Source organism: Bidens hawaiensis, unplaced genomic scaffold (genome assembly GCF_021521415.1).
Source record: "Bidens hawaiensis isolate Kalapana, Puna unplaced genomic scaffold, B.hawaiensis_p1.1 tig00005061_1, whole genome shotgun sequence".
NCBI lineage: Eukaryota > Viridiplantae > Streptophyta > Magnoliopsida > Asterales > Asteraceae > Bidens > Bidens hawaiensis.
The window spans coordinates 1,239,431-1,256,087 of NW_027491322.1; the positions used below are offsets into that span (position 1 = coordinate 1,239,431).

At 35.3% G+C, this 16,657-nt stretch overlaps 2 protein-coding genes and 1 pseudogene across 3 annotated transcripts; 1 reads left to right on the forward strand and 2 right to left on the reverse strand.

Annotated features, from left to right (window-relative positions):
• Positions 1-1,121: 1,121 nt before the first annotated feature.
• LOC143628696 (uncharacterized) lies at positions 1,122-3,705 on the forward strand (annotated as a pseudogene). Its single transcript, XR_013152805.1, has 7 exons — positions 1,122-1,173; positions 1,267-1,402; positions 1,883-2,045; positions 2,127-2,255; positions 2,333-2,527; positions 2,823-2,945; positions 3,510-3,705. The product of XR_013152805.1 is annotated as an uncharacterized LOC143628696 (transcript).
• Positions 3,706-5,079: 1,374 nt separating this feature from the next.
• LOC143628697 (cyclin-dependent kinase C-2 C-like) lies at positions 5,080-11,023 on the reverse strand. Its single transcript, XM_077098207.1, has 9 exons — positions 10,655-11,023; positions 9,745-10,029; positions 8,548-8,859; positions 7,353-7,580; positions 7,162-7,259; positions 6,506-6,590; positions 6,144-6,407; positions 5,317-5,419; positions 5,080-5,170 (listed from the first exon to the last, which is right to left on the reverse strand). Exons 1-9 carry the CDS (start codon positions 11,021-11,023, stop codon positions 5,163-5,165), a joined length of 1,752 nt encoding a protein of 583 aa, XP_076954322.1. The 3' UTR covers positions 5,080-5,162.
• A 1,459-nt stretch (positions 11,024-12,482) lies between these two features.
• Positions 12,483-15,835, reverse strand: LOC143628815 (chorismate mutase 1, chloroplastic-like). Its single transcript, XM_077098298.1, has 6 exons — positions 15,649-15,835; positions 13,568-13,790; positions 13,402-13,488; positions 13,170-13,313; positions 12,982-13,074; positions 12,483-12,894 (listed from the first exon to the last, which is right to left on the reverse strand). The coding sequence occupies exons 1-6, from the start codon at positions 15,822-15,824 to the stop codon at positions 12,658-12,660; spliced, it is 960 nt and encodes a 319-aa protein (XP_076954413.1). The 5' UTR covers positions 15,825-15,835; the 3' UTR covers positions 12,483-12,657.
• Between the last annotated feature and the right edge of the window lie 822 nt (positions 15,836-16,657).

Consider the following 16,657-nt stretch of genomic DNA (forward strand, 5'->3'; position numbering starts at 1 on the left):
ATTTCACTCAGAAGGAATCTCACCACAACCAGTTCGATTCTAATTCTAACGGTACTTTCTTTCGTTTATTTTGCAATTTTCGATGATAAAACTTCACGTCCCACTGGTCATGCAGTTTATCATTCACACACTTTGCTTGCAGTGATTTGCAAAGAAGAAACATGGGTTGACTCAGTTAGCAAAGTTGATGAATCTGATTCAGATGTTCATGAGGGTAAAATAGGGATAAATAAGTAATTTGGGTTTAGATCAAATACAAATAACTTTTATCATGAGAAGTGCACAAATAACTAGACTAATTATTATTACACTATATTATTTTTTTATAACATAATTTAGGGCGTCCAAACCGCTCGTCGCTCTCTCGAAAAATGCTCGCTCATTTTTCCGCTAGATTGTAAACGAGCCGCTTTGCTCGGTTCGGTTCGTCTTGAATATTATTAATTTATTTTATATATAATTTTATATGAACAAATATATAAATATATAGATAACACACATAAATATAATATACAATTTTCTAAACCCATTAAAATTTTCCTAATTCCGTCAGTTTTATAGTTTTATTTGCTCGCTTCAAGTTTTCAGAATACCAGAAGTTTATTTATATGCTCATTATATCTCAGTTAAAATTTATTTCTCATAAAAATTTACAACCTATTACACGTTTGTCTAAAAACTACTAATTTGTTTACAAAATATATTATTTACAACCTTCAAACTTATTTCTTATTGAAAATTTTAAAGTGAAAAAGAAATAAATAATGCTCGAAAATCGCTCGATGTTCGATCGAAAAATGCTCGATTCGATTTTGGCTCGGTTCAAATTTCAGCCGTTCGGTTCGGTTGTAAACGAGCCAGGCAACGAGCAAGCCCTCACTCGGTTCGGCTCGGCTCGTGAACAGCCCTAACGTAATTTCTATAGTTCAAAACTGTAATTACTCTGGTTATTTGTATGTTTACTACGTTAATTTTATTTGTACCGGATCCCACCTGTAAATAATGTAAACTTAGATTAAGAAATTTACATTTGTTTTTAAAAAATTTTGTTAAAAATAATATTTACAGATGGTTCTCATAATCCATCAAGCGGTCCGCAGATAAAGAAATCACCAGTCACTATGCTTCCATTGAAGAGGACTTCACTTGAAAGAGAAGAAACCAGTGAATTCAGTAAGTTTTAGGATCATAACATTAACTATTTCATAATTTAAACTAATTAAAAAGTACAAAACACAAAATAAACACCTTGTTTTGTTCTTGCAGGCATTTCAAAAAGATACTTTTGTCGTCCGCGTGCAGGCTTCTTGGTTCCATGTTGTACAAATGACAAGGCAGCCCCTGGATGTTGGTCCGCCATTGATGCCTCGAGTTTCACTCTTCGAGACGAAAACTTTTTCAAGTAATAATCTTTTTGCATCTTTTAAAACCAAGGTTGCAAAAATCGCTAGGCGGACCTTAGGCGCCCCGACTAGGAAGTTGGGTGTAAATATAAAGAAAACTAATTTTTGAATATTATATATATGTTAAATACCATAAGTTTACTAATATTTATTACAAAATAAGTTAATATCAATATAAATAAGAGAAATACAATTTTAAATACTAAATTAATCTAAAAATTGCTAATCATTAATTAAAAAATGATATTCGTTCTTTAATATTATAGAAATACGAATTATGTTTTGTTTTTTTAAGTCAAAATTGGCCAAAGTTGACTGACAAGATCTGTTCTGGCTAAGGTTTACCACCTTTGATCGATTCTTAGTAACTAGGTGGATTTAAAGTAAGTCGTCTCGACACCATAGCTTGTAGTGATTACTCGGGGAGTACTCGACCTTGTAGACATATCATGCAGAAAGTAATTTAACTAATTTTGCAGACACAAAACAAAGAGTCCTGCCCAAAGTTACTGTCCTTATACTCCAATAGGTGTTGACCTCTTTACATCTTCACGAAAAGTCAACCACATTGCGCAATTTCTCGAGCTTCCTTCGGTCAAAGGCCATGGAAAACTGCCCCCTCTTCTCATTGTCAATGTTCAGGTTCAAAATCTTTATTTTCTTGATTTAAATTTGGTTTCTTGAGACGCAAATATTTTAACTCGTGTTTTACTTTTTTTACAGTTGCCTACTTATCACGCTGCTATGTTCAATGGCGACGGTGATGGCGAAGGTTTGAGTCTTGTTTTGTATCTCAAATTGTCTGAAACATATGAGAAAGATGCATCTCTTCAGTTTCAAGAAAGCATCAATGTAATCAAGATTCAAGAATGATTTTTTTTTTTTTTTTGTAATAAAAATTGTAATTCTAAAACTTTCAAATTTTGAAGAGTTTGATTGAAGATGAAATGGAGAAAGTGAAGAGATTCACAAAAGAAACCGTTGTACCATTTAGAGAAAGATTGAAGATCATGGTGGGCGTGGTGAATCCTGAAGATATTGTTACCAATAGCACCGAAAGGAAGCTTTTGAATGTCTATAATGAAAAACCGGTTCTTTCGCGCCCTCAACACAAATTTTATCAGGTACTCATACATCATGTTGTTCTTCATTGTAACACCGATATAAACATAGGGGTGGGTTCAATGCAGAATCGTCAATAACACGAGAACCGCTAGCTAAGCTTGTAGCATGACTATTAAAACACATCATGGCTATGTGTATTAACATACTATAAACATCTACACATGTGACATGTGTATGAAACTTATTTAATCTGTTACAGTCAGTGGCGGACGCAGAAAAAAATTTCATAGGGGTCGGAAGAGGGTATTGAACATTTTACTGTAAAAATTTTTTATAACTTTTATATGATTGCAGGGATCGAATTACTTTGAAATCGACTTGGATATTCATCGGTTTAGTTTCTTAGCAAGAAAGGGATTAGAAGCATTTCGTGCTCGCTTGAAAAATGGGACTCTGAATTTAGGGCTAACTATTCAGGTATTTGTGATGTGTAAATGTTTTAAATTTGTTGAAGAAATAGCTGATTTGAGTTGGCCTGTAAACAAACCGAACGAACACAGACAAGGGTGTTTTCATGTTTGTTCATTTAAACAAACACGAATAATTAATTGGACAAATATATGTGTTCATGTTTGTTTGTTCATTCCAAATATAAACGAACAATTCACGAACGTAAATGAACAAAGATAAACGAGCATATATGAACATAAGTAGATGAATACAAACGAACATAAATGAACACGCTTAATTGAACAAAAATGAGCAAATATAAAACATTAAGTAGATGATCCATCCAAGGTTTATCCAAACGAAAAGTGAACATAAATGAACGAATGAAACATGTGTTCATGTTCGTACGTTTAGTTAAACGAACACAAACTTTTTGTTCATGTTCGTTCATTTATTAAATGAACGAGCATAAACAGCTTCCCGCTAAACGGTTCACTGGACGTTCGACTCGTTTACAAGCCTAGATTCTAGCTTCTTTCTTTCTTACATAACTTTTTTATATTTTTTGTTATTATGCTTGGTAAAATATAGGCTCAGAAGCCTGAAGAATTGCCAGAAAAAGTGCTTTGCTGTTTGAGACTAAACAAGATTGACTTTGTGAATCATGGACAAATTCCCACCATTGTTGCTCATTGATGAAGATTCAACTGCAACTCTTTGTTTTTTCAAGAATGTCACCTCAGAAAGACATAATAAAGACGACTATAACTATGTTTTCTTTAATTGATGTACTGATCTGAGTGGTGTAACCATGTAAATACACACATACAAAATACAAACAACATTATCCTTTTTCACGATGCATAAAATAGACGTAAAAACGTTGAACAATGCACGCGAGGTAACTTGCAAATATTAAACTGAAACGTAAAACATAGAAAACAATAAGTCTAAACAGTAAAGAACGTAAAACATAGACTAAATAATCAATTCCGAGTGTGATGGTGTTATTGATGATTTTGGTGACTTTGCACCCACGTTGGAGTACCTGAAACTCATTCCAGTGGTGGATTCTTCGCTGGGATTTGAATACAAATGTATGTATGTACGTCAGTACGTGTGTGTGCGCGCATGTATGTATGCATGCATGTATGTGTGTGTATGCATGTATTGTATGTATGTATGTATGCATGCATGCATGTACGTATATATATGTATGTATATAATATGTGTGTACGTCTGTGGTATATATGTGTGGGTGTATGTATATATATGCATGCATGCATGTATGTATGTATGTGTGTATGTATGCATGCATGTATGAATGCATGCATGTGTGTATGTATGTATGTTGCATGCATGCATGTAACACCTGTCTTTGAGTAGGTACCTTGCTTCAAATGTGGCAGGGTTTCGTAGGAGTTGGTTTCGACCATCGTGTCGCAGATGGGATGTCTGTGTTGCACTTCATCAACACATGGTCTGATATGGCTCGTGGCTATGACATCACTCTCCCACCCTTCATAGACCGGACCCTCCTTCGTGCACACGACCCACCACGACCAATTTTTGAGCATATTGAATACCACCCAGATCCAACAGTGAAGCCGCCCTTATAAGTCCAAAATCACTTTCTCCATGTTCAAGTTAACAAGAAATTAAGCAACTCGATGTGCTCAATTTAATAGATGTGTCGTCTAAACTTACAAAATCAAATGACATCATGTGCCTACGAACCATGTTGTGGAAGCAGCGGTGACGAGATTGTCAGCAAAAGTTAGTTGCATACCTAGCATGGATGACACAAGTGTGACGATTAGGACACTTTGATGCTGGAGGTTGTCACGACGACTAGGGTCTAGCGACTTGTGACCCGTGGCTAGTGTTTTTTACGGCTACGCATTATTGTGATGGCAGCGATGATAAGGGTTTAGTAGGGCCGAATGTTTCCACTAGGCTTTTAAGAGAAACTTGACTCTCATATAAAGTAAAACCCGAACATTATTGAATACTGATTGTGTTCATAACACAGTTACATCACTTACATAGACCTCTATATATAGAAAAGCGTTAAATACACGGAAAAACACTCTATTCTAAAATAATTTGACTAGCTATAAGTGTAAATTGAGCACCAAGCCTTTATATTTCATCATGTACTTGTGCTTCTTGTCATCTCATTCTTTAGTGCAGTCATCCAAGCAAATGGTACAATCTCCAAACACAATTTACCTCTATTCTACATCATATATCTGCATCAATAACCAAAAGGAACCTATAATCACTATGCTATGCAAGCTTCAATTTTTTATTTTCCGGGTCATCGTTTTTTGCTTCGAGTAAACGCACCTTTAAAACAAAAATGTAAAATTATTTACAAAAATGAAATTGAGTGTACCTCTTGCAAATCTTGATCTAGGAGCACCTTGTCTTCCATCAGTTCTATAAGGCTTGATTAACGTAGGACCTGCGTATCTAAGTGTGTCTTGTTCAAGACGATCCTGTTGCATAAAACACATTTTTAAACCATAAATCAAGGGGTGGGATTTGGTACATATAAAATTAACCTACTAAACATACAAATAACTAGAGTAATTACAATTTTAAACTAGAGTAATTATGTTATAAAAAATATAGTAAACTGCGGTTTTCGTCCCTTTAGTTTGCCAAAATCTGCGATTTTAGTCCAATAGTTTCAAATTTGTGATTTTCGTCCTTATGGTTTCATTTCACTTGCAATTAAACCCGGTCACACTAACCCCGTTAAGTCTGGCCGTTCACGTGAGAAGCAGTTTTGTCCTTTTTCTCCCCAAATAAACCTCAGTTCTAATTCGCAAGCCCTCTCATGTGAGATGCTGGGGTGTATTTGAAAAAAAGGACAAAAATGTCCCTCACATGAGGGGCACGCTGATGGGTTTAGTGACCAAACTTAACGGGGTTAATGGGATTGGGTTTAATTGCAAGTGAAATAAAACCACAGGGACGAAAATCACAAATTTGAAACTATTAGACTAAAACTGCAAATTTGGACAAAACACAGGGACGAAAAATGCAGTTTACTCTAAAAAAATAGTGTAAAATAATTACGCTAGTTCAAAAGTAAAGTTATAGAGTAATAATAATTACTCTAGTTATTTGTACACTTCTCACGATAAAAGTCATTTGTATTTGATCTAAACCCCATAATGTTACAAGATCTTTCATTTATATCTAAAGATGACTTACAGATGATAGATCTTGAGTAGTTGTTGAATCTTGCTCATAGATTGGTTCTATTGACCGAACATTTTGACTTGTCGGTGTCATAAAACTGACTTGTTTTCGCCTTTTTGTTGACCACCCGAGTGTCCCGTTTGATGTGGTTGCCAATACAGGCAACGTGCATATCGTGTCAGCTTGAGATACATCAGTAGTTTGGGAACTCGCAAATGATAAGTCGTTAGTATCACCGGGTCCTCTAGGTACATTGAAATAAGCACTGCGTCGCGCCTGGCCCAAAATAATAAGCACAAGTCAGTTAGATGGTCTTTAACATAATGTGTTGAAAGTGATTGTGATATCAGATTATCAAGTTTTAAAGTTTAAACCTGTGTTTGCTCTAGCAAAGCTTTTTGCCCTCGTCTCGGATTTTTTAAAGTCGAAGATGTGCGAAGTCTCCCGCCATCTTTCCTTCTGAAATTTATCAGTTTTCATTTAATATTAAATTTCATACAAATCATTAAAAATAATTGGGTCCATAAAAAAGTTTAATAATAATAATTGTAAGGAATATTGGCTTTAAATAATCCTAGTTATGCATTATTTGCAATAGCAGTCTCAACTTTACTCTTGGCTGGTAACGGATCCCAATAAAGGTGTATATTTACCAATGATCAATCCGTGACTAACGGAGTTAACCATTCGTTATTCTTTGCTTACGTGGCACGCCTAGTTGTCAATAAACATTAGCATAAAGTGGCAATAATCATCCGTTTTTTTAACAAAATTGGTTTTAAATAATCTCAACTATATTCTACTGGCAAATAACAGTCCCAACTAAAGGCGTATATTTTTCCAACGGTCGCTAGGCGTGCCACGTAAGCAACAGAGTAATGGAGTTCACCATCGGTTAGTTGCGGACCGTTGGAAGAAAATGTACCTTTGGTTGGGACTGCCACCAGCCAAGTGCGAAGTTGAGACTATTATTTGTCAATAGGACATGGTTGGGATTATTTAAAACGAATTTTCCTAATAGTAATATCACCTGCGTGCTTCTTCGCGAAACTTTGCATCAATCTCTTTGCATGGTGTGTACTTTGGCAAGCTTGAAGGATCACAAGCATACGGTCTCGTACGAAAATACTAAAAATCAACAAAAAGAATTCAAGAACCACGTTAAAACTATTTTGTATTTAATTTCTTAACATATTGTGATTACATTATGCAACTGTTTACCTCAGACTGAAGAGCGGACGTGGCACTCACACGTTTTTCAGCTTCTATAGAAAGGAAAGATTCGAGTAGATTCACAGCAGATGCTGGGAGATCTTTAAACCCTTCACGAAGAGAGCTCGCGTAAGCATGTCGTGGTTTAGACATTTTTGCTAGAGGAAGTGTCGGTTTATTCCAGTACTCGTTAGGCGGGGTGCCACAAAGCATGAAAATTTTATGCAATTGTTCAACCTGCAAAGGCAGTTAAAATGTTGTATTAAGAGCAAAGATATGATCTTTTTCATTCTTTACTTTCATTTTATTCAAGAATTGGACAAAAGTACCAACTTTATCATACTCAACATGAAAATATATAGTTTCTAATCAAGTTTTGTATTGGTTATGCGGTAAATCTGCTATACATGTAAAAAACTTCAAGAAAAGACTGAATTGCGGTTTTCTTTTTGTGGTTTGTCCAAATATGCGGTTTAGTCCAATAGTTTCAAATTTGCGATTTTCGTCCCTGTGGTTTCATTTCATTTGCAATTAAACCCGACCCCACTAACCCCGTCAAATCTGATCGTTAAACTCATCAGCGTGCCGCTCACATGAGAGGCAGTTTTGTCCTTTTTTCCCTCAAATATACCCCAGCCCCTCATGTGAAGGGGCTTGCGAATTACGGTTGGGGTTTATTTGGGGAGAAAAGGGACAAGACTACCCCTCACGTGAGGGGCACGCTCATGGGTTTAACAATCAGACTTAACGGGGGGTCGGGTTTAATTGCAAATGAAATGAAACCACAAGGACTAAAATCACAAATTTGAAACTATTGGACTAACATCACAGATTTAAACAAACCACAGTTCACTTTCAAGAAAATGAACATATTTTGTTAAGTTTATGATGCAGAAGCGTCCGGCCCATTAAGTCGGCCCGGCCCAAATGTTTATTTTTATTTCTAAATAGGATTGTTAGGTCTTTTACTTAGTTCAGTTGATGGTTTTTAATATAAAATTCGTAAGCTTTAAGCTTGTCAAGCAAATTATTCGGTTCGAATCGTTTGAATGAAATCATTGTGTATCAGTTTCTACCTTTTTCGCGTTTCTACTTGATTTTTTCTATATGCCAAGACATTTGTGATATACACTAACTTAGTGTATTTCATGGTTATATAGATATGCTAAAAACTAACAACAAATTGCATTGAAATGTTAGTTACCTCAGTTCTTCCCTTGAGAACCGGCCTGCGGATAAAAAGCTCAGCGAAAACACACCCGACACTCCACACATCAACATGCGTTCCATACGTTGTCGACCCTAAAAAAAGCTCGGGAGGACGATACCACAATGTGACCACACGGCTAGTCAGTGGCTGCCTGCTGGAAACAAAATTTGCCAGACCAAAATCAGCTATCTTCAACTGACCTTCGTTATTCACCAAAACGTTTGACGTTTTAATGTCGCGATGAAGAACTCCACGCAAGTGAAAGTGATCAATGCCTTTCAACAACTGTCTCATGTAACATTTTATCTGCAGCCCATAAAATCTTTTTAACAACAGATAATAAAGTTTGAATCTTTTTTGGAAAATTGACAAAAATGTCCGTTTTGACCATGGTAATCTCCAAAACGTCCCTACGTATCCCACCGGTTTCATTATGTACAGCTCAAAACCAACGGGACAGCCTCTTTTTCTAACCCAATGATCGAGCGACACTTGTCAAGAATATTTCCCATCTCATTTTCTTACCCGCCAGGCAAAAATGTTTCGTGCGGCGCCTGTTTTTTTTTTCGAATCAAGGCGCCGAGTGGAATTATCTAGGCGACTGGTGGATTTTTCTAGGCGCCGGGTGGATTTTTAAAATCCAGACGGCTACTAGATTAATCTATCTAGGTGCCGCCCGGTTTTGTCTTTTTAAAAAAAATTGAATTTTTTTATTGAGATAACTCTTTAATAAGATCCTTCGAGAAAACAAGTTGTTTTACGGGTTTAAGACGACTACCTAGCTGTACATACGGTGACTTCAAATACTTTGAAAAATTTCGTACCCTCTTATGCCAACAGCCTCTAGACAAGTCTATGCATTTAAAATTTAAAGATCAAAATTTAAAATATAATTAAAAAAATCAATATTTAAAAAACTAGGCAGCGCCTAGAAAAATCCACCCAACGCCTAGATTTAAAAAGACCAAGCGCCGCCTGAAACATTTTTGTCAGGCAGGTCAGAAAACGAGGCGCTGACAGGAAACATTCTTGACAGATGTCACTCGATCATTGGGTTAGGAAAAAAAAGGCGGCCCGGTTGCTTTTGGACTGGACATAATGAAACCGGTGGGATGTGTATAGGCATTTTGGGGATTACCACGGTCAAAATGGACATTTTTGCCCTTTTCCCAAGTATTTAGCTTTTGAAACCTGAGAGTCAGTGAATCGGATGTCGGGTGATGATATAAGCCCTGCAAGATCATGTTCCATATACTCGAAAACAAGGTAAATGTTCGATGATAAACGAGACGTGATAATTCCTTCGAGTTTAATAATATTCGGATGATCAAGCTTTCTAAGAATTATGATTTCCCGAGCCATAAACCTCACGCTTTCGGGCTGTAAATTGTCGAACCGAACCTTCTTCAGAGCTGTCATTTTACCAGTTCTGAGATCGCGGGCTCGGTACACATTACTATATGTTCCTCTTCCAATCTACATTTAAATAAAAACCAGAACTTGCGTATTTAACTAACCAATAAACCAAACACGTTATATTTTTAAATCTTTTGTTTGTTACCTGTCGCAGCGTGAGTTTGGATGTTAGACACTAAAAAGCAATAAAACAAACATGTTTCGATACACTTTTGCTTACACTACGACTATATTTTTAAGTTTTCTCTTTCATTTGCTATAATGATTAATGAATACATTGAAATTCGAAAAACCTTACGCCCGTCATATTATTTAATCAAAATTTAACCAAATGTATTATAATAATTTTTAAAATGCATTTTTTTCGTTTTCATTTTTTACGCACCGTAATGAGCCGAAACGATACTATCACATTGACCGAATTTCTGCGCGTTATTTAATCAAAATTTAACCAAATGTCTTATAATAAATTTTTAAACATATTTTTTCCATTTTCATTTTTTACGCATCGTAACAAGCCAACACAATACCAACCAAATTTCCGATGCGTCCCCACCGCAATGGCCAGGCAACATTTAAATCATTGGGGGGGGGATTCTTTATATTGAATACACCTACACCAACCGAGTTCCCACCCATTGCAATGCGCGACACAAAATACTATCAAAAAATAATTACGGTATACCTTTTCGAGCCTCTCGAACCTATCCGATTTCTGCGGAACCCATCCATCAATGGCTTCACCGGCAACGGCGCTGAGCCAAGGTGGCCAACCCGCGGCAACATGCTCCGCAACTGTAGACCTTCCAAACCTCAAACTAAATGTAAATGAAGGCTTTTTAACATGCTTATTATTATTATTATTAGCCTCATCATAATTCAACACCACATCCTTATTATTATTATTATTATTATTATTATTATTATTATTATTATTATTATTATTATTATTATTCTCCCTTGTTTGATTATTCTTGATTGAATTGGTTTTAGGTGTTACAATAGGATGATGAACATTGGATTTGATAGCATTTTTGGAGCTAATGCAACCCATTTGGATTTAGATATAGATTTTTTATATTTGTCCCCAAAACCCATCAAAAGATTTTGGGGAGAATTTGGTTTGAAATTGTTGGTTAATTTCCTAAACAAATGAGACATTGCTAAATCAAATTGAATGGTGTGGATGAGTGATGCACCTTTTTCTATGTGTTGTGTTTATGTCTTGTATATATATAGTTTTGGTCCACATATTATTATGGAAATTAAATATGTCTATGCGGGTTGTATATATAGATGACAAAGTGTGTCAGGATACGTTGACCGGTAAAATATATGTCATGTATAGCTCTATATGAGTCATATAAACACTTATATGAGTCAGCTATATAAGTGACTTATACGAGTCATATAGACAACTAACTCTTTTCATCACCTTTTCTCTATGTTGTGTTTAGGTCTAACATGTGTTATGTCTTTTTATTTATATAGTTTTGATCCACATATTGTTATGGAAATTAGATGTCTATACGGGTTGTATAGATGTCAAAGTGTATCAGGATACGTTGACCGGTAAAATATATGTCATGTATAGGCCTGTACGAGTCATATAGACACTTATATGAGTCAGCTATATAATTATATGACTCGTATATAGGCTTATGCAAGTCATATGGGCCTGAAGCGTTATACAAGACAAGAGGATCTATAAAAAAATAAGGTATATTGGTTTTTATTAATCGCAACTATCTCCTTTTGGTCGCTGTCAGTCCCAACTAACGAATTGGTTGTTGACGGTCCCAACTTTTAACGTATTTGTTCCCAACGGTCCGCGACTAATAGAATCCTCACACCGTTAGTTGCGGGTCGCTGGAAAAACGTTTTTGTCGAAAAAGTCACATTGTTTTTTCAGAAAACACCACCCGAACAACGCCACCACCATCAATTGACTCACCACCAACCAACCAACCACCACCACTTGAGCACCACCAACCGATTCCGACGATGGTTCTAGGGTTCCGGCGACCTCAATAATTAGCGCTTTTACTAGGAAAATATTCCTAAATGTCTGATATAAAGTTACAAAGATGTTGGAGCAAAAATGTTGAGTTTTCGGATCGTAAGTTTTACATCAATCAAGGTAAGTTTTACATCAATCAAATCGTATCCTCATTCCAGTCAAAAGCCCTAAAACATCAGTTTTTGAAATTTGGAAAAGAAAACTTAACGACGTTAAGTTTTTTTCTAATGAAGGTCCAATGAAAACAATTAATGTGAAAGTTGGGGCCGATGACAGCTATTTTCTAAGACTGGAATTATTATCGACCAACTGCAAAAACATAGGATGATTAAAATCCAATTTACCTAAAAAAAATTCACAGGCATCCAAAAACGAAAGCATTATAATACCAGTGACAAATTTCCAGGGTCCGCCACTTGTCCCAAGTGACTTCTAGTGCAGTAAGATAAACGAAAATCACATTTACGTAACTAAAATAAACAATCGCCCCAAACATTTTCGAAGACATTAACCAGCCAATTCACAAGGTTTGGACTCGTTACCCTGCAACATCTCATAAACAATAAACCGTGTATAACTTAAACACACCCCGTTTAACTAGCAACGCACTTCTCGTCTAGGTCCACGTATGTATAACTTAAACTTTTATCGTGTAACGTATGCTCCAATTAATCGAGTCGTCTTAACAAATACTCAACCTGCACTTCCTTAGTCAAAGGCATAATCCAGTCCCCATATAGATCAGCAACTAAACTCGGGTTAATCTTGTACACTGGCTCGGGTTCAGCTTCCGCGGGCCCCACATAGACCACCTGCCCGTAAGTCCTCGCTTTTGTTTCAACTCGTCTCTGTATCGCCTCCTCCACAGCCGGATATGTCAGCAATTCCATCAGCTTTTTACCGTCCTGCGCGAATAAAATTTAAAGAGTATGCAAACCCGAAAACATTTCCAATAAAATATGTTCAGAAATCAAAGAAAAAAGAATTTTTACTTGTGCTTTAACTGCAGCTTCATAATCATCTGGTGAAGCTTGAAACTTCGCTTCTGCCACAAATTTACCGTAATGGATTCGTTTAGACAGAACCTGCAAGATAAAGATTGTAACTTTATGGTTATAATTCATGCATAAGCATGAAAAAAGTTAAAAAGATCAAATCTTGAACCGGTAAATTGCAGTACCTGCAAGCAGATAGTGTCACATGTTGCAGCTGACCCGCAATTACCATCGTTTCCTTTCTTGACCAGTCTTGGAAGAAGATCTTTAAAGTACATATCCCATATTCGTTTGTTGATATTGATCAAATCAGCACTAGGATGCAACACCTATTCGAAAAAAAAAAAAAAAAAAAAAAACGTTAAATAACATTTTTAAAATATTATTTTCTGCTATATATGCAGGATTTAAACTAACCTGCGGATATTGCAAAGGAGGTAACATAGATTCAGGCAAGTCATTCGGGAAAAACGGGTGTTCATCCGGGTTCCTGTATCTTCCAACCTGTTTCAAGATCAGTCAAAAAAATTATCTTTTTTTAATTTTTATTTCATTAAAGAGCTCCAAATTTCATTGAAGTTACCTTGGCATGAATCTTTTCGGTTTCTCTAACCATGAATTCTACTAAAGAACCCTGGAAGCCGTCCATGAAGAAAGCTTTCGGGTCATACGTATCCTCATTGTAGCAGTACTGCGCTCTTTCCACAAGGCTAAAGATTATGCTATCCTCTTGTCGAATTAAAGAACTTCGTATACCGTCAAGGGTGTAAATCTCACTCAAATCTACTCTACTTGCATTCTTTATTCTACAAGAATACAAAAATGGATCAACTAAAAGCAGATAGATGGCCACATAAGGTCAAATTATCATAAAAGTAGAACCTAAGTCAAGAAAGGTAAATCACTAATCATGTTATGCATACCATCAAGACGTAAGTATATTATATTGAGTCCCAACTAGTGACACCTCAAGCTTGATCATATATCTTGAAACAAACCCAAACAGGGTAAAGGAAATTAAGAGACCTAATAGCATATGTTAATAAAATAAAGATAATTAAATTATGAAGTTACAAGAATAACCACTAGTGACACCTGTCTTTTGGCTCAAGATGATCATATTATCACAAAGTTCAAATCTTGAAACAAGCCCACAACATGGTATAAGAAATTAATGAACTTGATGACATAATTTGCTTAATTAAAGATAATTAAAATCATAAAGTTCCAAGAATAACAACTAGCGACACTTGTCTTGGCTCAAGATTGATTATATTATCACAAAGTTCAAATCTTGAAACAAACCCATAACAGGTTATAAGAAATTAATGAACTTGATGACAAAAAATGGCTTAATTATAGATAATTTAAATTATAAAGTTCCAAGAATAATTAATGACACTTATATTGGCTCAATATTGATCATATTAACACAAGTTCAAATCTTGAAACAAACCCACAACATGGTATAAGAAATTAATGAACTTGATGACAAAAATTTGCTTAATTAAAGATAATTTAAATCATAAAGCTCTAAGAATATATAACTAGTGACACCAGTCATCTGGGTCAAGATTCATCCTATTATCACAAAGTTCCATAACAGAGTAAAAGAAATTAATGAACTTAGATGGCATAATTTGCTTAATTAAAGATAAATCTATCTATTATATTAAAGTAACATACTTGTTCCACATGTCATTATCAATTAGACCCTTCACATAGGCTCCAAGTGTACAAATTTCTATTTTTACAATTTTCCCTTCATGAATGATAAAAAGAAAAATATGTTGTTGATGGGAATTGAACTCACTACCTTGCTTTCAAAAGTTTATGGCTTACCAACTCAACTAGGATGAATTGATGTTGGTTTTCTTTTTTTCTTAATTGGTATAGATTCACAACCTTCCATTTTATTACTTTTAAAATGCAAATACAAATTATTCTTACTAATTTATGTATTTTGGAAAATTATTTATATGTTATGAATCCATAAGATGCGTTAATATGTATATTATTAAATTTAACCTTTTCATTTTACTTTTTAACCACCCGTGTATCACATGGCTCTATCTTATTAAATTATAAAGTTCCAAGAATAACTAATGACACTTATCTTGGCTCAAGATTGATCATATATCACAAAGTTCAAACCTTGAAACAAACCCAAAACAGGTTACAAGAAATTAATAAACTTGATGACATAATTTGCTTCATTAAAGATAATTTAAATCATAAAGCTCCAAGAATAAATAACTAGTGGCACCTGTCATCTGGGTCAAGATTGATCATGTTATCACTAAGTTCAAATCTTGAAACAAACCCACAACGTGGTATAAGAAATTAATGAACTTGATGGCATAACTTGCTTAATTAAAATAAATTAAATCACAAAGTTCCAAGAATAACAACTGGTGACACTTGTCTTCTAGCGCAAGATTGATCATATTATCACAATCTTGAAACAAACCCATAAAAGGGTAAAGGAAATTAATGGACTTAATAGCATATGTTAATTAAATAAAGTTCAAATCTTGGCTCAAGATTGATCATATTATCACAAAGTTCAAATCTTGAAACAAGGAAGTAACCAACTTTATGGCATAATTTGCATAATTAAAGAAAAATAAAATAATAAAGATTCAAGAAAACTAAAAAAGGTACCCTAGGGATGCAGAGGCCTGAACAGATTGTATGCAATTCTTTTGACCATAAATGGCTGGAAAGTTACAAGCTTTCAACAATGGAGGTGCAATTTGGCCGGAAAACCTCCAAGATTTTGGCCGGAAGGCGGCGGTGGTGGCCGGAGATGATTGGAATCTCCAAAGTTTGGCCTCCATTATAGTTGGAAAAAGAAAAAGTTTGTTGATTTGGTGTCAAGAAAGGCATATGAATAAAATTGGAAGTAAAGTAATTATTAAAGAAATCTAACCAATGAACATGAAGAAGACTAAGAAGATGGTGGAGAGTTGGTGGGCTTTGGGGTTAGGTAAACTAGGGTTTGTTGGTTGGTCTACAAAGTGACAAATGAGCTTGTGCCCCATAGGTGGTGGACTATCTTGAATATTTTAGTTATTGGTCTATAATTTTAGTTATAAATCTTTTATTAATTACCTTAGTTAGAGCATGCGTAGTGGAACGTCTTTCCCATAAAAAAAAAAAAAAAAAACCTTTATAGCGTCGGGAACACCTACCCCGGGCGCTATGGGCTGTTTTGAGGTGGAGGCGCTTCCCACAAAGCGCCGGATGGGGAGAAGAATGTGTTTGTTAATTAGTTGGTCTTATTGTTTTTTTTAATATAAGAATAATAATAAAATAATAAATAATAATAATAATGTAATGATTTGAAGGGCTCCATACACTCCACCCCTTTTAGTCAAAAAGCCTCTATGATGACGTGGCACCACATGGCGTAAAATGTCCCCAATAGAGGCTCCATCCACTACGCACGGTCTTAGACAACACGATCTTCAAGTCGAGGTAAATCTAAAGAATGAAAAGTGTAATTTACTTACTGTAAAACAAATAAAAAAATACGTTTTGTAAACGATTTTCCGGGTGAAGAAACACTAAGTGAACCCTGGGCAGATTATAGATAATCTGGGGGTTAAGTAATGTTTCCCACGAGGATGAGGTCTAGCAGAGAAGGTTATTCTTCAGGGGACCTGCAAAA